This window comes from Apodemus sylvaticus, chromosome 20 (assembly GCF_947179515.1).
Source record: "Apodemus sylvaticus chromosome 20, mApoSyl1.1, whole genome shotgun sequence".
NCBI classification, from domain to species: domain Eukaryota; kingdom Metazoa; phylum Chordata; class Mammalia; order Rodentia; family Muridae; genus Apodemus; species Apodemus sylvaticus.
The window spans coordinates 54,796,250-54,822,492 of NC_067491.1; the positions used below are offsets into that span (position 1 = coordinate 54,796,250).

A 26,243-nucleotide genomic window follows, 5' to 3' on the forward strand; every position below is an offset into this window, starting at 1 on the left:
CTTTCTTTCTTTCTTTCTTTCTTTCTTTCTTTCTTTCTTTCTTTCTGTCTTTCTTTTTTTGTTTTTTTGTTTTGTTTTTTGTTTTTTGGATTTGTTTTTTTCTGAGACAGGGTTTCTCTGTATAGCCCTGGCTGTCCTGGAACTCACTCTGTAGATCAGGCTGGCCTTGAATTCAGAAATCCGCCTGCCTCTGCCTCCCAGAGTGCTGGGATTAAAGGCGTGCACCACCATGCCTGGCTTACACTTGGATTTTCTAACAGTAAAATTTCTTACACAGATTTTGTATTTTGTACCTTAAAATATATTTTCTTCAAGCAAGATGTTCGGGGGGCAAAAATTGTCTTAGTGAATAAAAGAATTTCCCACAAAGCCTGAGTGGGATTCCCAGAGCCCACGTGGCACCATGTGCGCCTGTGCTTGGAGGAATTCTCATTGATCTGTACATGTGCAGCTCAGAGTTTACACTACACTTGAACAAGGCGGTCAGGAATCTGTAGAAAGACTCAATAAATCTAAAGAGTGTGGGAAATGCTCTTTGCATCCTAATGCTTTTAGAGCCACAAGACAACTTTACAATTACCAAAAATTGCCGGGCAGTGTTGGCACACTCCTGTAATCCCAGCACTCTGGGAGGCAGAGGCAGGTGGATTTCTGAGTTCGAGGCCAGCCTGGTCTACAGAGTGAGTTCCAGGACAGCCAGGGCTATACAGAGAAACCCTGTCTCGAAAAAATCAAATAAAACAAACAAACAAAAAACCAAAAAATTACTTACCTACAGATACATGGAAGTGAATTACTGGAAAATCTTATGTATGTAAACAGTATGTGACAGTTGATTGTGGTATTGAAGCCCTTTAATCTAGCTGCTTAGTAGAGGGGTAGGAGAGTTTGGTGTATCTCTGATTCCCTAGGCCAGCCTAGTCTACATAGTTCCAGGCTAGCAAGGGCTCCCCTATCTAAACCAAACCAAACCAAAGCAAACCAAAGCAAACCAAAGCAAACCAAACCAAAAAAAACTGTATATGACAGTCTTTCCTCATTACATTTCCCTTAAAACTCATGAAAGAATTCATACTGGAGAAAAGGTCTATATTTGTAAGAATTGTGTAATCCTTCATTTATATAATATAAAGCTAGACAGAAGCCTTCTATATGCCAGCAGTGTGGAATGTCATGAGGTCACGTTCACAGTTAGTACAAGACTCACCAGAGAAATCCTATAAACATAATGTCTAAAAGTATTATTTCCATTTACCTCCACAGGTGTGAGTGGGCTGACACTGGAGAGAAACTGCATACTGTATACATGTACCTCGGAAACTATGTCAAATCACTATCATACACAGGAGAGCCATTGTATCCAATCACCTTCAAATACACAGATTTTTCTCTCAGATCAGGGAGAAAAAAGAGAATGTATTTAAGCCATGAGGGCAAGCCTTGACTGGCTGTAATTCTAATTGCCAACATGAAAATACACGAGAATAAATTTAGAGGCACAAAATGTGCAGATCTCAACATTCTGCAGTATTTTGAGCTCAAAAACTCATAGTAGGTTTATTTTTGAGTGTAATGCATGTTAAATTGCTTGTGGTCAGCTTGCTTCCATCCACAAATGAGAAGGACAATGTGTGTGTGTGTGTGTGTGTGTGTGTGTGTATGTGTGCATTCTCTCTCCATATATGTGTGTATTCTCTCTCCATATGTGTGTGTATACATATGAAAAGGCCTATATTTGTACAAACTGTGTAAACCTCTCTCTCTCTCTCTCTCTCTCTCTCTCTCTCTCACACACACACACACACACACACATGCATATATACATTTAGCCCAAAAGTTCAAATGCACACAGGCTCAAATTTGTCAGTTGGGTTTTTAAATTATTTTTTATCTATTTTATGTTTATTTGGTTATTTTTCTTGCATATATAACTGTGCTCCGCATCATGCAATGCCAAAGGAGACCAGGAGAGAGCATTGGGTCTACAGATGGCGTGAGCCACTGTATATGGAGGCAGGGACTTCAGTCTGGGACTTCTGGAAGAGCAGTGGTGAGTAGTTTTTTGTTTTTGTTTAAAGACAGGGTTTCTCTGTGTAGCCCTGGTTGTCCTAGAACTCACTCTGTAGACCAGGCTGGCCTCGAACTCACAGTGATCTTCCTGCCTTTGCTTCGGAGTGCTGAGATTAAAGGTATATGCTATAACCTCTCCTGTGCTCTTAACTGCTGGCCAATCTCCAGTTCTCCAAACTTTTGCTTTTATTAAAATATAATTAGTTATATCCTTACTCCTTCCATATTCACCCTCCCCTACTTCCATCCAAAGTCATTATTTCACTGCTGTTGGTACAGGTACATATAAATGAATAAATACATGAATACAGTTTGCTGAGTTTCTTCATTGTTTCCTGCATGTATATGCATCTCGGGCTGCCACTTCTGCCTTTCAGGTACTGAAACAAAAGGCATATGACAGCATGCTCCTCCACCCCTACAATAAGAATTTTAACACACACACACACACACACACACTCACACTCACACAATTTAAATACAAAGGTTAAAATTGAGTGGAAAAATAGGCCATGGAACATGAGAAAAATCTTTGCTAATTATAAAAACTTGCCTGAGTTGACTATGGATTAATATGTAGACTACATAAATAAAAGCTTATAGAAAAGAGTAATAATACACCAAATAACCAACATTAGACTGAACTTGTTGCTATGACTGAATCGAGTGCAGGAACTGCTATAGCTACAGAATCCACCAGACACTGAAAGGCTAAAACCAGGTGACTAGACTTCCTCCAGGAAACCTACAAAAGGTATGCTGGTGGGCAGTTTCTCCAGTCATTTCAGAGCAACTGCTGCTGGGACCAACATCACCATCTGAACAGGGGACTGAGAAACTGTGAAGTAAGTGCAAACTAAAACAATGCTTCAGGAGCGTCACAAAGCCACAGGCCAAAATCCCGTCAAATGGATACAGTTTGTCTCCGCTCTTCCCAGCACTACAGCAAGAAAGCAAACAAAGGGACCTAGGAATATGTACAGGGCATTATTTGTCAGGCTAAATCCCATTTCATTGCAGGCATACAGGAATGGTTCAACAGGTGTGAATCAGTAAATGTATTTTATTATATAAATGAACCCAAAGATGTACATCACGTAATTAGGATATACAAAAGGCCTTTGACAAAATCCTAAACCCCTTTATAATAAAGTCCTGGGGGACACTAGAAAGGGGTGGAACATATCTCAACAGGCATATATGAAAAATCTATAGCACCATTATGCTAAATGGTGGAAACCCACAATGCATTCCAAGTAAAATTATGAACAAGACTTAAGAAGTCAACTGTCACCAGTACTATTCAATATAACATTTGAAGTCCTGGATAAAGTAATAAGAGGGATAACTAGGAATGGAAGAGGCCAAGGTACCCCTATTTGGAGATGCCATATGCTACTATGAAAGACTACAAACACGTTACCAGGAAACTCCTGGAGCTGATAAGAATTTTCAGCAAAATGGCAGGTCACAAAATTAACACACTAAAATCAGTAGCCTCCCTATTTATCAAAACAAATAAACCCTGGGATAGATCTAACTAAGAAATTAAAGACCTATAGAATAAAAATTTAAATACTGAAGAAATTGAAGACACCAGAAGATGCAAAATCCTTTCATGCTAGTGAATAAGGATTAATACTGTGAAAATGATCTTTCTGCCAAAAGCATTCTACATATCTAGTGCAACTCCCATAAAGATTCTAATGAAGTTCTTCACAGAAGTAGAGAAAAAAACATCTTAAGATTCATAAGGCCCAGGAAAACCAATGAGAAGAAACAACAACAACAACAACAACAAGATCTTCAACAATAAAAATGCAGTTGCAAGTATCACTATTCCTGACTTCAAGTTATACTGTAGAAAAATAGCAATAGTAATAATTTAGTAGAAAAAAAAACAAATACTGATCAATGGAATACAATTGAAGATCCAGACAGAAATTCGAACAACTACAGTTGTTTGACTTTTATAAGACAAAAATATATATTGGGCAAAAGACAGGAAATGGTTCTTAGAAACCTGAATATCTACAAGTGGAAAAATGAAATGTGACCCTTATCACTCTTTCTGTTTAAAAAATAATCAATTTCAAATAGATAAAAGAGTTTAGTGTTAGACCTGAAATTTGAAGCTACTAAGAAGATAAAGTAGGGAATACATTAAAATACACAGGCACAGACAAGGACCTGTCCAGTAGCTCAGGAATAAGGCCAACAATTAACTGCTGACATGGTGTGGAATTTAAAAACTTTTATCCTGCAAATAATCTGTCAATCAAACAGTCTACAGACTGGGAGAAAACTCTCCACCATATCTAATAGGAGATTACTGCAGAGAATACATTAAGTACTACAAACCCCCAAACTAATGGAAAACAACTCCGTTAAAAATGGTGTATGCAATGAAAGTTTTCAAAGATGAAAAAAATTAGTAAGAAGATTATGAAAAGTATGTAATGAAAATTTGATCAACTTCATGTCTTCATCTTACATCTGCCAGAATGGCCAAGACTAAGAAAATAAATAATAAATGCTGATAAAAAAAACAAACAGGAAAATAATAATCCTGACGTAATGTTGACAAGAGTGCACATTGGTTAGTGCAGCCATGATGGGAATTATTGTAGAGGTTCTTTTAAAAGTAATCTAAAAATAGAACTGCCATATGACCTAGAAATACTATTGTGCACACACCCTAAGAGAGAGATACTTGTTCTAATGCATTGAAGGAAGTGGTACCTACCTGAAACTATCGATTGTTGAGTAGATCGTGAAAACTTGGTACTTATATATTCAGTGGAATCTCATTCATGGGTAAAGAATGAAATGAAATTGAAAGGAAAAGAGAACTGAGTGAGGTAACCCAGACTCAGGAAGACAAACACCTAAGGTTCTCCCTGCTAAGGATATGCAGCTCCTGTCTACACATTTGTATAGCAGTGCCCTTGACATTGTATGCTATAAGGGTCAGGTAAATAGACAGGGGTCACTCAAGTGAGCAAGGGGATGCTACAACCCATCAGAAATGAAGCTGGAAGGGAAGGAATACTGAAGGTAAAAAAAGTGTAACAGGGAAGTGGTAGGATAGGGATAAATAGTGGAAGAAATAACCAAATAGGAGCATATATGAAATATCCATGTAGAAAATTATACTTCTTGCAAGTATAAAGTTTAGAGTAGGAATGGAACCACCCTCAGTGGATGAATAATATTCCCACAAGGAGCCATGGGTTACTAAACGAAAAACCAAATGCCAAGTGCAGGACATGCCCCAGAGATCACCTGCCAGATGCAATCTGCTACCATTGCTCTTGGTTGCTTAGCAGCAATTGTTCAGACCCTATTGCTGAAGTTGCTGCACATGTTTTTGTCACAGGGCACAGAGAAATCGAGTTGGAACTGAAAGATGCATACCTACTGGCTGGCCTTCATAATGCCAGAGGCAGTTATGTCAGCTGACAGAGAAGAAGTCTCAACAGTCTTACATAAGTATATGTCCTGTGAACTTTAATAACAACCTATCAGGCAACATGTACCTTAAGAGTAAAATAGTGGAATAAATATTAGGGGGCTGAATTTCTGATGGGATTAGAGGGCCCCTCCCCTCTCCTTGCTTCCTCTCTCTTCTCAATTTTTTTTAAATAACAAAATAAAATGTAATAACATAAAACACAAACCATATCAATGTTGAACAAGGCAAAGCAACAAAAAGAGGTACAAGAATCAGAGACCCACCTGTTCAGACCCTCAGAGGTCTCATAAAACACTACACTGGAAGCTCTATGTGCAGAGGACCTGGTACAGACCTGCTTAGACCCAACGCCTGCTGCTTCAGCTTCTGTGAGTTCCTACGAGCTTTGCTTGATTGATTCGGAGGCTCTTGTTCTCCTGCTCTCCTCCATCCTCTGGCTTCTGCACGCTTTCCGCCCTTCTCTTGCAGGGTTTCCTGAGCTTGAGGGAAGGGATTGATGGCGATATCTCACTCTCCACATATTGTCTTGCTGTGAATCTCTGTATCTGTGCCCATGCGCTGTGGGAAGAAGCCTATCTGATGATGACTACATAAGGCAACAATCTATGAATATAGCAGAATATCATTTTATCAATAGTTATTTTTTTAGACAGAAGGATTTGATTTTACCCTATGTCCCTTGGGATATCTGATCTCTGGTTCTTGGTCACCCAGTATTGGGTATGGATTCCATGTCATGGAGAGGATCTTAAGTCAAATATCATTGATTATTCCCACAGGTTTTGTGGTACCATTGCCCTAGCATGTTTTGCAGGCAGGACAGACTGTAGATCAAACGGTTTGTGGCTGGGTTGGTATTTACACTTCTTTTCTGATAGCCTGCCAAGTACCTTCCCAAACCAAAGACACTAGATGTAGTGAGAGTTCTATGTAGGCATCAGCTCTGTCTCCACGTTCAATGAGTTGTGTGGATGCTGTTGAGAGTGGGGCCTTGCTTTCGGTTTTCAGACAACAGCCTATTATTTTGGCAGCATCCTGGGATTTCTATGGGGCCCCTGTAGCCAACAACTCAATTGGATGTATTCCTAATACTGGAAGTTTTGTTTGTTGACAAGAGATGCATACCTAGTTCTTCGAACCCAGTTTAAAAGCCTATGGCCGACGAGACCATAGGTCCTGGGGGAGGAGGAACTTATCACTATATTGCTACATGGTCACCTTGTCAAACCATCTTGTAAGCACTCACAACCAGAGATCAATGCTCCACACACTGACCAATTGCCATGAATAAGTAATGGCGGAGATTCCGGGTCATTCCCTCCCAGGACCAGGAAATAGTGCAGAAGAGTGAGTAGAACAAGGACAAAGGATAAAAAAGAGTGCTGTGAAACCATGTAAAAACTTGCTGAGCATAGTGGACTATGTCTTTAGTCCCAGCACAGGAGGCAGAGGACGACAGAACTCTGAGTTAGCAGACAGCCTGATCTACATAGCGAGTTCCAGAACATCCAGGGCTATATAACAGACACTGTCTGAGAGAAATGATGTGTGTGTCATGTATGTTAGGAACTCACTGCACCTATGGTTATCTGTACCAGACTGGGCCTATGAGCATTTAATCATGAATAAGGGAAAGAAACATGAATCTCCACATATCCAGTAAGGAGCTAGCGACAATTCCTGGTTGTTGGAGAGAAGCAGTCATCTTTTCAGTGGCTGAGACAATTTGCTCTTCAGAAGATAATTTTTAATGCATGCTTGAGCAAGAAACTTGAGTTAGACTCAGTGGGGACACATATAAGACATGGAAAAAAGAAGGGGACTTGTTAAGGATCCCAGCGCGAGAGGGAGGGTGAAGGAAAGGAATGGGGGAGAGAACAGGGTGTATGTGCATAAAACTGTCAGAAAAAATTAGAGCAAGAAGGGGCTGGAGAGGAGGCTCGGCAGTTAAGATCTCTTGCTAGTCTTCAGAGCTGACTTCAGTTCTCAGCACCTATTTCAGCTGTCTGACAACAACCTACAACTCCAAGGATCTGATAATTATGTTCTCCACAGGCACTCGTATAGCTATACACTCACCAATAACAATTTTTTATTATCATTTCCCCCCCAAAAACCCTGCAAAATATATGGCTTGTGCATTTTAATCCTGGCCATTGGAAGTCAGAGGCAGGTGAATCTGTTATGTTTGAGGCCAGGCTGTATAGAGTTAGTACCAGGACAGCCAGAACTATACTGTAAGACCCTTTCTTAAACAAACAAAAACCTGCAAAGCACATATACAAAAATCTCATTGAGCCAGAGGTAGTGGTGTAAGTTTTAATTCCAACTCTTTGGAGGCAAAGGCAGGAACTATGTGCGCTCTAGGCCAGCCAAGCCTACATAGTGAGATCCTGTGTACAAACAAAAAAGAAGCAAAATACTCTTATTCGAACACATACACTGAAAAGTACAAAATATAAAATTTATACAAACACCAGAAACATTCGATTTTTCACATGAATGTAAGGATTGCAAAGGAATTAATGTTTTTAAAATAGCATGATAGTGAGAATGTACTTTTAAGCTTACATTTTTCACTTTCAAATGAACCACACTTACCAACAAACTAGATAAAGTCTACTAATGTATCTCAGTTCAATGAATCCAACAGCTCTACAGTAAAGTAGAAAAAGCACTACCTCACTTCACTAAACAATACCCATTGAACTGAAATTAATCAAATTTACAGCACCTTGATTCAAATGTTTTTTTTTTTTTAATACTGTTGTGGTTGCTATTGTTAGAGATAGAGTCTTGGGTAGCTTCAGCAGTTCAAGCACCAGACAATATAGGCAAGCAAAATCATGACTTTATTCACCAAATCTTATTTCAGAACTATAAAAAACAATAATGCAAACTAAAGATATCATATAAGAATCAAACAATGATAAAATGCTCATAATTTTACTGGACTCCAGGTTATTTCCAGAAATATTTTGTGCAAATAAATTTGCTCAGTCTCCAGTTTATTATTCCTATAAGATTAGACTATGTAATAATTTTTTTGAAAAAACACAACTTTCTCCTATTTGCTTTATACATATATATTTTATTAAGACTCATTTTCTTTATCTGTATGTGTATTGCATGTGTTCTATACGTACACAGGCCAGAGGGCATCACAGTTCTTGGATTTGGAATTAAGCCACACAATGCTGATGCTGAGAAACAAACGGGTCCTCTGGCAGAGCAGCGTGGGCTTTGAACAGCTGAACTCTCTCTCTAGCTTTGTTCTCTTGTCTTCTTGCAAAGAAAATTCCACTTGCTTGTAACTGGCTTGTCCTAAACTTCCCATGTGGCGCTCAAATCCACTATCTCCATTATAGTTCTCTAATCTTTACTATCCCCACCTTGCCCAGTGCTAGAAAAAAAGGCACATCCTACCATACCCAGTGCTATAGGATTTTACCCTATATATGCTTGCATATCAGGGATACAACTACACCTTTTGAAGGTTTCAGTTGTTCTCCATAAGTATATACATTTTAAATAACAAGTTTATATGTGAGCCTACACGTGTACATGGAATTCAGAGGTAAATTTTTGGGAATTAATTTTCTCTCTCTACCATATGGGTCCCTGGGACGGAACTTAGAGTATCAAGCTTAGTAACAAGCACCTGTACCCACTGCCTTCTTGTGAGCTGTTCTCACCTTTCTTTCATACATGTAACATGTGCACAGACAAGGCCACCAGATACACTGCTGAAAATGTGTCATTTCGTTTGTGTCAGCTCTTTCGTGTATGTAAAGGTATGTGGAACACATAAAAGCGTCTCTCTTCTTACATGTGTAAGGTTTCTCTCCAGTGAATTCTCTCGTGCTTCACAAGGTAGCTACAATCACTGAATGCTTTCCCACATTTTTTACATACATAGGGTTTTTCTCCAGTGTGAATTCGTTCATGACGGTAACGGGCACTCTGATGTGTGAAGGCTTTTCCACAGTGCTTACATATGTAAGGTTTCTCCCCAGTGTGAGTCCTTTCATGGTTTCGAAGGTATGTGGAGCACCTAAATGCCTTTTCACAATATTTACATGCGTAGGGCTTCTCTCCAGTGTGAGTTCTTTCATGATTGTGACAAGCCTTACGTTGAATGAAGGCTTTTCCGCAATGCTTGCACGGATACGGTTTCTCCCCAGTGTGGATCTTTTCATGACTGATAAGATGACTGGAATGAATGAATGCCTTGCCACACTTCTTACACACATAGGGCTTCTCTCCAGTATGAATTCTTTCATGACTGTACCGGGTACTGGAATGGGTGAAGGCTTTCCCACAGTGCTTACATGTGTAAGGTTTCTCTCCAGTGTGAGTCCTTTCATGGTTGCGCAGGCATGTGGACCATGTAAAGGCCTTCCCACACTGCTTACACACATAGGGCTTCTCTCCAGTGTGAGTTCTCTCATGATTGTAACAAGCATCGCGTTGGATGAAGGATTTGCCGCACTGCTTGCACGCGTAAGGTTTTTCTCCAGTGTGAATTCTTTCGTGGTTGCGAAGGGATGTAGAACAAGTAAATGCTTTCCCACACTGCTTGCAGACGTAGGGTTTCTCTTCGGTGTGAATTATTTCGTGTCTGTAGCAGGCGCTGTGGTGGCTGAAGGCTTTTCCACAATGCTTACATGTATAAGGCTTTTCTCCGGTGTGAATTCTTTCGTGGACGAGAAGGTGTGAGGAACGAATGAAGGCTTTGCCACACTGCTTACACACATAGGGTGTATCTCCACTGTGAATTCTTTCGTGTTTCTGGAGGTATGAATAGTGTCTAAAGGCTTTTCCACACTGGTTACACACATAACACTCCTCTCCCGCATGGATTCTTTCATGGTAGACAAGTTGGCTGAAATGAACAAAGGCTTCTCCACATTGCTTACACATAAATGGTTTCACCCCAGTGTGGATTTTTTCATACATCTGAAAATAAGCATATCTCCGAACGGCTTTTTCAAACTGATTATATGTACCTTCACTGTAAATTCTCTCATAATTTTGGTTAGGAGTGAGACTCCTATAGGCTTCATTAGGTTGTTTCTTTTGGTAAAGTATCTCTCCCGGACGTTCTGGTCTGTGGAATGGCTCAGAAGAAGTGACATCTGCATAATGTTTCCCGCACTGAAAAGCTACACGCACAAGTCCCTCATCCTCAAATGGTTGCTCTCCAGTTTCATCTGTGAGACGCACATACGAAGGGGAGTAGCCGCTGATGCCTCTTGCACACACACTGCTTTCATACACGCCTGTTGCAGAAGGCATGTCCTTGTTAACAACGAACTCTGGAATCCGGTGGTGGGCTTCTCCACACTGACAACTATCTTCATATTTACAATCTCTCCCAATCATCTGAGTTCTGCAAAAAAAAAAAAAAATGAAAAGAGCATAACTAATATTTTATGAATAGTCAAGAAAAGCACCGGAGGCTGGGAGCTGTGGCTCACTTCGGTTAACTCCAGCTGAGAGTGCCCAGGAGGCAGCAGCAGGGTGGCACCAGCTTTAGAGCCCACATAGAAAGAGCCTGTTCTAAGTGTTGAGTTTACTCTTATAAGGATTTTTTTCTTCAGGAGTTTGGAACCTTGTGGGTTCCTCATGCTCCACTAGAACACCCTGCACCCATTCCTATAGAGGTGATACTAACGAGATTCCATGTGCTATGTAAAAAAACAAAAACAAAATAAAAAAAAAAAGAAAAGAAAAGAAAGAAACCATTCTTTTAAAAAGACAAGACAAGAAACTACCAGAAGAGGGATGTGAGGAAGGATGCTGGAGGAGTTGGGGAGGAAGGAGAATAGATCTATGATTAGATATGTTGCATACATGTATGAGATTATCAAAGAATAAGTTTTTAAAAATGTCTATACCAGTTAACAATGGGGAATACGACTTATGCAAAGGATGTGGATCAAGCCTGATGCAATTGAGATATATGAATATCCTTCATGAACTTTATTGAAGCTAGACCCCAACTTAAAACTAAAGTTCACTGTACTCGATATATATCCAAATCCTAAAGTAAACCTGATAAAAATATATTAAATACTTTTGTGCACGAAGAGAAGGTTGTACATATACAACGTCTTACACTGCTTAATGTAACACATTTAGGAAATATTAATAGATTAAAGAAATGGAATCCTCAACAACTCTGGATGCACAAACTCAGTGCAGGTTTTAGAGAAATTTGTCAAAGAATCAATTTACATGTAGATGTAGATTGAATCATTGGTTTTCATATTTCCTAAAACAAATTGCAAGCATTTGATTCCAATCCCCCTCTTTGAATGTGGATTACCGCAGATGACTTCTGACATTTGCATGGTCCTCTTCAATGTTTTCTTCTGTTTTCCCTGGAAGCAAATCAAAAGAAATCATACGACTTATCCAACACTAGAAAACACTTACTCTACTTTTTACTGCAGTCTGACATGACCTGCTCCTTCACCATCATGCCCCCTTTCCATATTCAAGTCATGAAACTACACAGACAAGCAAGACACGGCTCACTGAAGCAGCAGAAGAATCAGTGTTTTTACCTATGGAGATCAGGTTCAGAAAGGTTTCTGTCATTACGTCTCTATAGAGCTTCTTCTGACTGGAATCCAACAGAGCCCACTCTCCTGGACTGAAGTTTACAGCCACATCCTCAAAGGTCACTGGCTCCTGAAACAATAGGGAAATGGTTAGTGTTAACTGACAATGTGACCAGACCTGCCACCTTGACAGAACCAGGCAGCTGCAGTGAGAGCTGGAAGACAAGAATGCTGATGGAACTGTAGAAGGCATCCACCTGTGACATCCCACCTGTGACATCCCACCTGTGACGTCCCACCTATAACATCCCACCTGTGACGTCCCACCTGTGACATCCCACCTGTGACATCCCACCTGTGACATCCCACCTGTGACGTCCCACCTGCGACGTCCCACCTGCGACATCCCACCTGTGACATCTTAGAGAGAAATGGGAGCTCTACCAGAAACAGACAGAGGGCATCTGTGTCCTACCTTTACCACAAATCTGGATTCATTCTGCTCAGGGTTTAAGATGAAGTTGACTATAAAGACAGTGGACTAGTTTATTTGACAGAAGAAAGGAGAGTTGCAATCTTAAAGTCTTGGACAAGAAGATCACAGACAAGGCAGCTGTATTGATTAAAGAGGTCAGCAGTGGACACTGGGGCAATACAGAGGTAGGCAGAAATAGGGAATAGCAAAAATGTGGGACTGCACTTGGCTTGGATAGTGTAAACATCCATTTCTGAAAATTGCATCTGGTAACTTATTGTCAATCTAATACCCTCTATGCGCCAGAATGCAAGTATGTCTTCTTTAAACAATCAAAATACATTATTCCACATGGCAACACTTTGCTAAAATCTGGACTATATTCAAATACAAATTAGAGCCCATCCAGACTCTCTGTGTCTGAACGGAACTAGTTTTAGGTATACAGGCACTAAGGCACATTTTCCAAACGACCCTCTAAGAATAATCTATGCTTAAGAATAATTTCTATATTACGCTTATGGATAATGGGGCATGGATATTACCACATTCTGATGAATTATGGCAAAGGACATATGCTGTGAACAAAGACTTATTCAAAACCAGTCTATTAATCAGAATCATCTGGGCATGTTACCCTCCTTAGCAACCGAACTCCACTTTCATCTTTATAACAAAAGCAAGCCAGAAATGAATACCCTCACTTCTCAGTACTGAAACCCAACTTGGCAGCTAATTTTTTTTTAAGGGTCGGACAGATGGCTCAGTAGTTAAAACTGTTCCTCTTAAACAGGAATGGATTTGTTCTCAGCACCCACTTCCAGGTGGCTTGTATCTGCAGTAACTCTAATCCCAGGGGATCGGAGTCCTTTGGGCATCCCCTGGGGCTAACACGCTCATGCACACCAACATACATTTAGACAAAATTACAAAGAATCTATAGCAAAAGTGCACCTTGGTGCGCATGTGGTTCCCGTAACGAGTGGGGCGGGGGCTGTGTTGGTCTCTGTTCCCTGCCACTGGATGCCCTTCCCCTCTATCTGGACTGCTTAGATGGACCTCTGTGAGGGAGGATGTGCCTAGACCTGCTGGGACTGAGGCCCCAGGGTGGGATGCTACCGAAAGGGAGGGGGCTCCCTTCTCTGAGGCTGGGGGCAATGGGAGAAGTGATTTGTAAGGGTGGGACTGGGAAGAGAAGAGGGAGGGGGCTGTGATGAGGATGTAAAGTGAATAAAAAACAATTTAAAAATTGAAGAACAAAGAAAATATATCTTTTCATAAAAAGCTAGGTTTCTTTTTCCACACTCCATTTCCCCCCCCTCCTTAGGTCCGCACACGCGTGTGAGTGACAGAGTGTCACCGCCTCAGGAGTTGGTGTGTGCTTGTGAAGACAAGCAGAAAAGTGAAAGGACAAAGAGAAAAAAAAACCCTTTGTGGGTGTAGATTACAGAAAACAGTTACAAGCTACTGTGTCGCTGGCCACATGGAATACTGAGAAAGGATGGTGAGTAATCGCTGTGTTCTGGCCCCGGGGCGTGGAGCAAATCGAGCCCCTCCTCCCCAGGCGTAACTGCTGAGCCGCAGATCCCTCAACCTGCCCAGGAGAGCAAGCCTCTGACTGGGGAGCCTTTGCTAGAGTACTCCTGTCTTTAAAACTTCTGGTCTCTGCCTACAGTATATAACTAAGAGTCACGGTGATGTCAGCCCATGTCAAGATAGCCAGGTCACCGAATTGGGCAATCAGCCCCGTCTGGTTAAGACAAACTGTCAGGTCAATATTTGTCCAATATGAGTAACTTCCATCTTCCTTTCTGTGGCTTACTACCATCTTGTGACCTTTTCAAATCTCTCTGCTTCTACACTAGTACAATGTGCACCCTTGAGGGCTCAGAAGCCCCCCCTCTCCTTTTGTAACATAAGTTGCAATAACCTGTTCTAACTATGGTGTGATAGCCATTTTATGGATTATTTCTCTCCTATATCCTAATCAAATCCCAAGGAAGCAGGCTCTCTCAAATCACAGCACTTCCTTGACTCTCTTTACTAGATACACCTTCACCAACTCTCATTCAAACAGTAACTCAGCTCATGACTCGATGCCTTTACAAGAGGCTTATCGGGAGCTGGTGTTCTCCAGCTTGAGATTGCCACAGACATCTTTAGTTATGAAAGCAAAGCAAAGGCTTTAGCAACATGGGACTTCACTCGTCTTGGGCTGGGTACATATAACACTCAACAAGGCACCAAAGCACGTGGTAGCAGCCTGGGACACCCTCCCACACGCCTGCATCAAACGATGGAAATAAATTTCTCCCCTTGAAAACCTTTAACAGAGACGATTTCTAGTCAAATACAAACCAGTATGCAAACCAGTATGCATCCAGGACATGTGGGAACTGGACCAATCCAGTATTAGCCAGTTTTTGCTGTAAGCTTATTAGGACAAACTGCCCATCAAAGGGTTGGGTTTTGTTTGTTTGTTTGTTTAGGAGAACCATTATTTACAGTTTTATGCCTAAATATACTTAGGAGTGCATATGATTGAAACCAGATGCATTATGAAAAATAACATATAAGGTCTCTGCCAATGCTGAAGATGTGATTTTATGGAAGAAAATAAGTGGCAAAAATATAAAGGAAACAGGGCACATAGTCTTAGGACCTCAATGTCACACATGAAAGCAATCTCTTCATCATAGATGTGTCAAAGTATGAAATTCTCACAATACTTCAGACTAAGCCAGTCGAACCACGGCATAAATTTGGGAAGAGCTCACAAGATCTACTTCCTGATGGCTGTTGGGGAAGAGTCAGTATTCCTTTGTGCCTGCAGGTAGGCTGATCACGCTGCAGTGGATGAGGCCACACCCATCCATATTCATCAGTATTTCCTAATAGCTGAGGATGGTGAACATTTTTTTTAAGATTTTTTTTTTATGCATGTGAGTACACTGTTGTCTTCAGACACACCAGAAGAGGGCATCAGATCCCATTGCAGATGGTTGTGAGTCACCATGGGGTTGCTGGAATTTGAACCCATTACCTTCAGAAGAGCAGTCAGTGCCCTTAACCGCTGAGCCATCTCTCCAGCCCTAGTGAACACTTTTAAGTATGTACCAGTCATTGCATTTCTTATGAGAATGTTCTGTTCAGTTCTAAAGCTATGATCGTTTTCCTCCTCCTCCTCCTCCTCCTCCTCCTTTTTCTTTTGGGTTTCTCTGTGTAGCCCTGACTGACCTGGAACTCCCTCTGTAGATCAGGCTAGCCTTGAACTCAGAGATCCACCTGCCTCTGCCTCCTGAGTGCTGGGATTAAAGGCATGTGCCGCCATGCCTGGATGCCACAGTCCACACTTTTTTTTTTTTTAACTTTTGATCGTTTCTTTGTGAGTTTCACATTATGTACCCAGTACTGCTCATCTCCCTGTCCCCTCATATATGCCCTTTGCCCTGCAAACTCCCCCTTGGGGGAAAAAAACCCCGCAAAGCAACAAAAACCAAAGCATAGAAAACGTCTCGCCGGTCGGTGGTGGCGCACGCCTGTAATTCGAGGCCAGCCTGGTCTATAGAGTGAGTTCCAGGACAGCCAGGGCTTTACAGAAAAACCCTGTCTTGAAAAAACCAAATCCAAAAAAAAAAAAAAAAAACAAACAAAACAAAACAAAAAAAACAAAAAAAGAAGAAGAGGAAGAAACGTCCCATTGCGGAAGCTGTGGTACGTCAGTGTGGCCCACAGTATATTTTTCTGTCCACACATCTTCACTCGCAAGCGTTGTTGCGGTGGATTACTGGTCGGGTATGAGTCTCTGACTGCTGTGACACCAGCAATACTGGATCCTCACCGGGACTCCTCCTGGTCATCCTGTTGTTGTCCCGTGTCATGGAAGTTCTGCAGCTTTGTAACCGCAGGACTGGCCCGTTCATACATCCCAACTGTTCAGAGATGATACAGACTTGGGGGTGAGCTAACTCGGAGCTCTGGATCTGGGTCCGGGTGGTAGCTGAGCGGTGAGCCTGCTGGGGCTCCCTTATCTCCACCACCAGAGTGAGCGTGTCAGCACCGCTCACCCAATGCCACCTTCGGCAGGAGGGGAGATCCGCTACACTTTTGCTGTCAGAGCTGGATCCCCTGCACCCATGCCTCCCGAGCCAGCTCCACTGTGCTGCGCAGTCGAGGCACAGGGCCTGTTTTCCCAAGCGCTGCATTCTGTGAGGGGCTGGGAGAGCGCTCCTGTTCTCACACCCTCGGGGCTGACTCATAGGCTTTCGCCATCAGGGTCAACTCCACCGAGTGGCCTGGGTGAGGTGCAAGGCCCACTCACGTGGGTGTTGGAGCCAGTAAGGGGCCAGGCTAGCTCTTCTCCTCTCATGCCTTTGTAGCCAGCACTCCAGGCGAAGGGGGGTGGGCAGAGCAGAACCCCAGCACCCACACCACCTCACTGTAGATGAGTGCCGGGTCAGATCTCTTGCGCTCTCGTCCTTGGGGCCAGCTCTCCCGTGTTCTCACCCTCAGGGCTGGTGGTTCATCCGTGCTCCCCTCCACCAAGGCCAGCCCTATTGTGCTGCCCAGGTGAGGTGCAGGGCCCACTCTCCCTAGCGCTACAGCTCATGAGGGCCAGGGTCAGCTCACCCGCTCTCATCACCCTGAGGTCATCTCTCCTGACTCTCCTAGGTGGTGAGGGGTAGAGGGCATCTCCCCTCAACCCAGGCCACCTCACAGCAGAGTGGCAGGGCCAGCTTCCCCAATGTTTTTGCCCTCGGGGATCTGCACTCCTCCCACCGGGGTCAGCTCTGCTGTGAGGCCCAGGTGAGGTGCACAGCCTACTCTCAAGTGCTGCAGCTGGTGAGGGGCAGGCATCGCTCTCCCGAGCTGATGACACTTTGGGCAGCTTTCCTGACTGCCAGAAGTGGCGAGGAGGGTGCAGGGGGCATCACCTTTGCGTGTATACCACCCCGTGGTAAATGAATGGTGGGGCCAGCTCTCCCATATTCACACCCTTCATGATGGCCACCACATGCCCACCAGGCAGGGCCAGCTCCAGGGTGTTTCCTGGGCAGGGTGCAGAGCCCTCTTTTCCTAGTGCTGCCTCAGGTGAGACATGGGGCCGGCTCTCCAGAGCACTACATCCAGTGAGGGGCAGTTATGCATAGACCCTGCACCTCTACGGTGGCTGCCATGACCAGGAACATCCCCGTGTTCTCTCGTGGTAATACAAGCCCTGGAAATCAACACTGACCCCTGCAATGGCCACATCGCCTTGGACTCAGTCATGGCCTTCAGTGGCAGCTTGGGCTGAAACCTAATCACGGTCCCAGGTGGCGGGGCTGGCACCTTGTTACAGGTGACTCCTGTCCACCCTGTAGCCTCCAGTTCCATCTCTCTTCATAATGCTCAAGCTGTTCCATTTCCCTTTCTCTCCGATCTGAGCACCACAGACGCACACTGGGGTTGCTCCTGCTACAGGCTAGCTGTGCGACTGGGTGGCCCCTGGGTGGCTATCCATCCTGTGTGGTATGGCACTAAGTGGGTGACTGTGGTTCCCTGTGCCATGCACTGCAGGGCAGGTCTGTGGCTGGCATGGCTGTCTGCAGTTCTGTCTTCCTCCTCCTGCACTGTGCTGCCTGGATTTAATTTGATTTCATCTGGTTTTTATGAGTCCTAGTCACAAGACACCTCTGGCCATCAAGCGAGGCATCGGGCTAGGACGAACAGAGGACTGACTGCCATCAGCTCTACTACTGACTGACATAAGAACACCACTGCCAAGGTGTGTCTGACCATTGTTGTGTGTGTGTGTGTGTGTGGCGGGCGGGGGGGGGCACAGTCGACATTTTAGTGGGTGTTTGATGTCTTGATTTTCAGTTGTCTTATATGTTTTAGACACTAATCCTATTAGATGTATAGTTGAATTTCTTCCATTCCATGGGCTGCCTTTTCACTGAACCCGTTACTTCGCAGTACAAAAGCTTTTCAGTTTCATGAAATCCCATTTGGCTTGTTAGTTCAAACTATAGAGTCCTAGTCAGAAAGTCCTAACCTGTGCCTGTAAACTGAATTGTACCCTATAAAGCTTTTATGGAGAAATTTCTGGATATCAAATTGTGCGTTAAGGTCCTTAATCCGTTTGGAGTTGAGTTTTGTGCCAGGTAATGATCCAGTTTCATTTGTCTGTACCCTGCACATTAAGAAGCTCACCTGAGTCAAATGGATATCATGAGGAATATAAAGGGTAAAAGATGCTGGGCTGAATGTAGGTTCAAGGGAGCCCTTGTGGTGAAAATGTAAACTAGTGTGTACCCGCTGGTAATCAGTCTGGAGACTTTGGAAATTAAACAAACAAACAAACAAAGGCTGAAAGGATGGTTCAACGGTCCACAGGGAGTGCTTCCAGAGGCTACAGGTTATATTGTTAGCACCTACATGGTATCTCATAACTGTCTGTAATTCCTTTAATACTTCCTTCTGGCTTCCACAGATACTACATACTTATAGTCTACAGACACCCATGAAAATATCCATACAAATAAAAATAAATGAAACATTTTAAACATGAAATAGATTTACCACATGGCCTAGTTATCCCACTCCTGTATGTCCAAAGCACTTTGTATCTTATTATAGAGACACTTGCATACCCATGTTCATTGCTGACCAATTCATGATACGTAGGAAACAGAATCAACCTAGATATTCTTCAGCTTATGAATGGATAATGAAAGTATGGCACCCATGCTTCATGGAACATTATTTGGCTCTAGAGAAAAATAAAACCCGCATGAAAATTTCAGGCACATAAATGGAACTAGAAAAAAAAATTATACCCCAAGCTCAAAAACAGAAGCCCTGAAAAGTCTTTCTCAGATAAGGTTTCTAGATTCAGATCTTTTGTTTTTGTGTTTGTTAGTAATATATGGAGGATAAGAAAGCAAAAGTAGGCTATTGTGTCATGTGTGTGTGTGTGTGTGTGTGTGTGTGTGTGTAAGGGGAGTTAGAATATGGGTAAACTGAAAGTAGAGAGGAATACTGGGGACAAAAGGGCTCGAGTAGGTTTGGGAATGACAGAGATAGGAAAAGGAGGGACCAGAAAAAGTCTTAAACAAAATGAAATGCGCATGAAGAAGTTATCTGGGCACCTATGGTTGTGCAAATCACGGGGATAGTAGAACATGTGCAACATGAATACACAGTGAGAAAATACTGGAAACTGAAGATTTCAGGAGGGTGTAGATGGACCATGAGGGAAAAGGAGGGTTAGGAACTTGGTTAACCAAAACTAGAGATGTGTGAAGTAGCCTCATGAAGCACTACTAATTTGTAAGCTAAATAAAATAGTTTTAAAATAGTTTTCTTGGAGAGAATAGGAAACAAAGTCTTATTATGTAACCCTTGTCGGCCTGGAACTCTGTATGCAGACCAGGCTGGCCACACCCCCACATAGATTTAAACAAACAAAAGTACCACATATTAGTAAATAATGTTGCTCCCAAATGCCATAGGGACAGGTCATCATTATGTAGGTTATTGGTCAGAGAGCACCCCACCTGCACCCCTCAGTGGCATCCTGTTTTGGGGTTTCCATTGCTGTGAAGAGACATGATAACCAAGGCAATTTATATAAAGGACAACATTTAATTGGTGCTGGCTCGCATGGCAGGAAGCAAGGGAGCATCCAGGCAGACACAGTGCTACAGACAGAGCTGAGACTTCTGCATCTTGGTCCAACTGCAGCCAGGAGAGAGACTGGCATCCTCAGACATCAAGGAGGACATTGTCTTCTGAAATAGGTGCAGCCTGAGCATAGTAGGAGACGTCCCACGTTCATTCCCACAGTGACGCCCTTCCTCCAGCAAGGCCACACTTCCTAACAGTACCACTCCCTTTGGGCCAAGCATATTCAAATCACCACATTCCTCTCCCTGGTCTCCATAGCCCTGTTCAAACATAGGACTCTATGGGGGCCATACTTAGCTCTAGCGCAACGCAAAAATATATTTAGTCCAACTTGAAAAATCCCCATGAGAAAGAGGAACACTCCTCCACTGCTGGTGGGGTTGCAAGCCGGTACTACCACTCTGGAAATCAGTCTGGTGGTTCCTTAGAAACCTCGGAATGATACTTCCGGAGGACCCTGCTATACCACTCCTGGGAATGTACCCAGAGGATTCCCCAGCATGTAATAAGGACACATGCTCCACTATGTTTATAGCAGCCCTATTTATAATAGCCAGAAGCTGGAAAGAACCCAGATGTCCCTCAACAGAGGAATAGATACAGAAAATGTGGTTTATATACACAATGAAGTACTATTCAGCCATTAGAAACAATGAATTCATGAAATTCTTAGACAAATGGATGGAACTGCAGAACATTATCCTAAGTGAGGTAACCCAGTCCCAAAAGATCAATCATGGTGTGCACTCACTGATAAGCAGATATTAGCCTAGAAGCTTGGAATACCCAAGACACAATTCATATATCAAATGATGCCCAAGAAGAAGGAAGGAGTGGTCCCTGGTCCTGGAAAGGCTCAGTGCAGCAGTGTAGGGGAATACCAGGACAGGGAAGTGGGAAGGGGTGGATTGGGGAACAGTGGGAGGGAAGAGGGCTTATGGGACTTTCGGGGAGGGGGATCCAGGAAAGGGAAAATCACTTGAAATGTAAATAAAGAATATATTGAATAAAAAAAAATCCCCATAGCCTATCAAGTCTCATCAGTGTTGAAAGCCCAAAGTTCAATGTCCCTTTTGAGATTCATGCAATTTCTTAACTGTAATTTCCTATAAAATCAAAATCACAATGCAGATCACATACTTCCAACATATCAAGGAATAGGATATACATAATTATTTCAAAACATCATAGCAAGAAAATACTGGAACAAAGCAAGAAAATACCAGCCCTGCAAACTCCTAACTCCATGTCTATGTCCAATGTTAAAGCACTCTTGAGATCTCTCACTCCTTTCATCCTTGTTGACTGCTGTTGACAGATCTGGCTTTCAGCAGCAACAGAATTCATTATTTTGGGCTGGTTCCACTCCCTGTCAGCAGCTTTCCTCAGCAGGTATCCCATGGCTCTGACATCTTTAATATATTGGGATCTCCAAGGCAACTTCAACTTTACAGCTTTTTGTTCCAATGTCTGGGACCCACACATGATCTTTTGGGCTCCTCCAAAGGGTTCCAGTCACTTCTCCAGTTCTGTTCTTTGTAGCACTCTAGGCTCTGGTTGACTCCACTCCACTGCTGCTGCTGTTCTTGGCTATCATTCCAGAGTACTGTTATCTCCAATATGCCATAGTCTTCTGCTGCAACTAGGCTTCACCAACAGCCTCTCATAGGCTCCTTTCATAGTGCCAAGCCTCAACTTTCTTTGCATGACACCTTCAGCCAACTGCAACTGAGGCTGCACCTTCACCAATGGCCTTCCTTGGCCTCTTACAGTACCTAGCCTCAGCTGCTCTCCATGACCCTTTCATGTCTTCAAAACCATTATACATTACACATTACCAAGTCCAGGTGCAGCATGAGATACAACACTAGCTATCTCTGGATTATAGCTTCTTTATATTTGCAGATAACACTCCCAGAAGATTTCACCTTAGTGATGCTGTTCTCTTTTCAATTACCGTTAATTTCTTAGCTCCAGCTAACCAGCATCAATTGTCCTAGTAGTCCCTTCTATTCTTGACTCTAAAGCCAGAGCCACATAGCTAAAGCTGCCAAGTTCTGATGCTTGCTTGCACTGGATCATGGCCCCCTTGTTCTATTATATCACCACCAACTTTCTGCTTTTCAGCTTCTTTACTGCTGAATCTTGGCTGTCTGGAAGCTTGCTCTTTAGGTTGACTTTGAATTCAGAGATCTACATGCCTCTGCCTCCTGCGTTCTGGGACCAAAGGCATGCACCACCACATCTGGATCTAAGATTTTTCTCTACTCAGAACTTGCTGTATACCAGGCTGGCCTTGAACTCGGAGGTCTGCTTGCCTGTGTCCTGAGATTAAAGGCGTGTACTAAGCATTATGCCTGGACCTGAGCTTTCCATGGCCACTGTTCCTCAAGATCTGGATCAAAAACCTGTGTACTCCATTTCTGGATTGTAGTTCATTCCAGATTAAAAATCCAAATGAAAACAAGGACCAAGTAATAATAATCCCTAACATGATATAGCTATTCAATGGCAAATGCGCAAACAATAAACTTAGCTGGTAGGATCTTGCCCCAGAGTAAGCACAAAGTAATCTGTTTATCTCCTCAAATACAGGATTTAGCTTTACTGTACTTCCTGGCCCCTTTTATTACTTGAACCAAACGTTTTGCATTTTTCCTTCCTAAGCTGGCTAAGCTTGATCAAAATGCTCTCCATGAGAGTACACCAGAGGACAAAGTCTCTGCTGAGCTTTTCTGAGACTTCCTTTGTCAATGCGATCAATATAAATCTCTTTTCCTTAGCCTCAGCAGCCTCTTCAGACAAGGATATAAAGCAGCCACACTCTTATATAAAATATAAGAATAAGCTCTAGAGATCAAATCGCCCTCAGCCCAATGTCTTCCGTATTCCTACTAGGGTGGCCATCAAGTCCCACTCAAAGCATTCCACAGCTTTCCAAACCCAAAGTCCCCAAATCTACATTCCTCCAAACAAAGAAATGCTCAGGCCTATCTCACAGCAACAGCCTACTACTGTCCCGAACAGGACAGTGCGGGGACAGTGAGAGGACAGTGTGGGGACAGTGCGGGGACAGTGCAGGGTAATGTCAGAAACATTGCTGGGGTAGTGTGATGACCGTGCTGTGACTGTGCCGGCACTGTGCAGGGATAGTGAATGGACAGTGAGGTTCGTCATATTTTCCTGAAGTGAGAACATAATGGCTGGAGGATGTGAGCAGCACTGTGAAATGCTGCGTTCAGTCCGTGACATGGCTGCTGCATACATGAGTTAACAATAGCTGTGGTTACCCACACACGTTCTGCATGAGTTCACGCCAGTGAAAAACTCCAGCGCTGGTCTTGGGAATGGCTTCCAAAGTCCCGCCATTAACTGAGAAGCAACGCTGGAATGTCAGGATTTCACTTTGGATCAGCAACGGCTCATGTTTTCTGATCCCCTTAACACCACTACTAAACTCCATCTCTTATGTGACTATTTTTTCCATATAAGAGAGATAGTTATGTCTTCTACTCTAATGTCCTATATCATTCCCTTTCACATGGTATGCTTGAGCACGAATACTCACACAGGCATACGCGCACACTTACACACACACACACACACACACACACACACACACACACACACACACCCCAGACATTCAAATGGACACTAGTAAACAAAAATTTGTATGTTATGTCTTTTATGTGTAACTCCTCTCATTGCAATAAACTATATGACTATATTTTGCTTGTTTTTTTTCTTTAAATTTTATTTAGTTTTTTATGTGTGTGTGTGTGTGTGTGTGTGTATGTGTATAATTTGTGTGTAGGCTCTAGAGGCCAGAGGAGAATGTCAGGAACTGGATTTACAGGTGTTTGCGAGCTGCCCAACCTGGCTTTGGGAACAGAATTCAGGTCCTCTGCCAAAGCAGCAAGCATTCTTGACAGTTGAGCCAACCGTCTCTAGAGACCCTACACATTCCTTTTAATTTGGTATTATTTTCTTTTCAACTTCTATTAGGAAATCAAAAGTGCTCTTTTCTAAATACTGTTTACTCAGAGTTTTAAGAAATTTACTGTACAAGTAATTTAAATTAATTTTCTTTTCTTTTTTTAGGATTCATTTTCTTTTCTTTTCTTTTTTTTAAGATTTATTTATTATATGTAAGTACACTGTAGCTGTCTTCAGACACTCCAGAAGAGGGCATCAGATCTCATTTCAAATGGTTGTGAGCCATCATGTGGTTGCTGGGATTTGAACTCATGACCTTTGGAAGAGCAGCCGGTGCTCTTAACTGCTGAGCCATCTCTCCAGCCCTTAAATTCATTTTCAAATAATAGTTTCATAACTGTTTCATAACAGTGTGTGCTTCTCCATGGTCTTTCTCATTTTAATATGTAACTGCTCATTATTTTACCTGTAATTTGCCAAAATTATCTAACACACTGCTAACATTCCCATCAACTGGAGCATGAACACGACACTGAGAGAATCTTAAAAAGTAACACTTTTCTTTGTATCATTTAATACTTCTTAAACACAGCAGGATATACAATCAATATACAGTAAGTAATATCATTTCTCTACTCCGATAAAGACTAGAATGAAAGAGAAAATCGGGAACAAAATATCATTCATGGTAACAGGAAAAGAATTACTTAGAAATAAACCCCAGCAAATGGGTAAAAAAACAAAAAACAAACAAACAAACAAAAAACACGCTTCAGCGATGACAACTTCAAACAGTAAAAAGACTGAATACTCAAGTCCATGAACTAACAGAAATAATACTGTACAAATGAATATTCTACTGAAAATATTAACTTATCCTCCCCTCCCCCCCTCCGGCTTCCTCAAAGAAAGAATGTCATCTGGCAAATACTCATCACGTACTCCCAGTCACAATTTCTTCTGTTTGGAGAAGCAGCCTGCGGCACACAAGCAAACGACGAACATTCATTCACAAGCACTTCATCTCCTTAGCAGGTCTCACAAACACCAAGTCTAGGAAAGCTTTTAAAAACAAAGCAAAAAAAAAAAAAATCAAACTTATATGTCTCTACGGGCAGAACACACACACACACACACACACATACACTGAGAGAGAGAGAGAGAGAGAGAGAGAGAGAGAGAGAGAGATGCATTTATTTATAAGCTGAGGCTTGGGGAACATAGCCATGTCCAGGCCTAGTGTTCAAGTGCAGAGCTAAGAAGAACATAACTTACAAAGGCGATGAGAGAAATTAAACATCTAACGCAGCAGACACACCTGTAAGGCTCACCCCACCCACGTCCCGTTACCCCACAGTCTGGGCTCGGCGTCTCCAACCTGCCAGTGCTGCAGGGTCTGCGGAGGCGCCGGCGAGCACTCACCGCATGAAGACCGGGGCCAGGGACGCAGCGGCTTCCCTAGGACAGTCCAGGTCGGGCTCCGGTGCCCCGCCGCCTGCTCCTCACACAATCCCAATGTTTTGGGGGCCACCACCGGGCCAGTGCCCGGCTCCCAGGCACACTCTGCTGCACAGCACCAAGGGAACCGCAGGCAACAGCGCCACAACCTCTGCAGTGCCACAAACTTTTCACTTACGACTCCAGGAGCCCAAGGCACACTCACCATGTCCTCTTTCAGATGCATCCAGGTGTTCTTCCTAATAGGCGTAAAAACTAGAGATGTAGTCCAGTCCCAACACCACAGACCTTCCCAGCAGCACAGGACTCAAACATGGCAGCAAGGGCGGGGCCTCCCGAATATACGGGTTCCTCATTGGACAGTTCACGAATAGCAGTAACAACATCCCCGATTGAGGAAAGGTAGTGACAGCCTTGAGCTTAAAAGCCTTTAAGTAATAACATTCGTCTTCCCCCATGCAGGTTCTTTTGTACGCCCGTTTTTTGTTTTGGTTTGTTTTTGTATTGTTTTGTTTTTAAGCTGGGCCAAGTCCGTTCCGACCTGTTTTATAACTTTGCATTTAAGAGGAACAGGCTACGTTTTGCTGCT

At 42.9% G+C, this 26,243-nt stretch overlaps 1 protein-coding gene across 1 annotated transcript; it reads right to left on the reverse strand.

Annotated features, from left to right (window-relative positions):
• Positions 1 to 9,277: 9,277 nt before the first annotated feature.
• LOC127670396 (zinc finger protein 883-like) lies at positions 9,278 to 25,971 on the reverse strand. Its single transcript, XM_052164750.1, has 4 exons — positions 25,860 to 25,971; positions 12,118 to 12,244; positions 11,877 to 11,931; positions 9,278 to 10,937 (listed from the first exon to the last, which is right to left on the reverse strand). The coding sequence occupies exons 1-4, from the start codon at positions 25,878 to 25,880 to the stop codon at positions 9,371 to 9,373; spliced, it is 1,770 nt and encodes a 589-aa protein (XP_052020710.1). The 5' UTR covers positions 25,881 to 25,971; the 3' UTR covers positions 9,278 to 9,370.
• Between the last annotated feature and the right edge of the window lie 272 nt (positions 25,972 to 26,243).

Excerpts from the sequence above, each read along its gene's own strand:
- LOC127670396 (XM_052164750.1), bottom strand. The coding sequence starts at position 25,880 with ATGCATCTGAAAGAGGACATG. Across the intron at positions 12,245-25,859 it reads TGCATCTGAAAGAGGACATG|GAGCCAGTGACCTTTGAGGA; the intron begins GTGAGTGTGCCT and ends CTATTGTTTCAG. Across the intron at positions 11,932-12,117 it reads TCTGAACCTGATCTCCATAG|GGAAAACAGAAGAAAACATT; the intron begins GTAAAAACACTG and ends ATTTGCTTCCAG.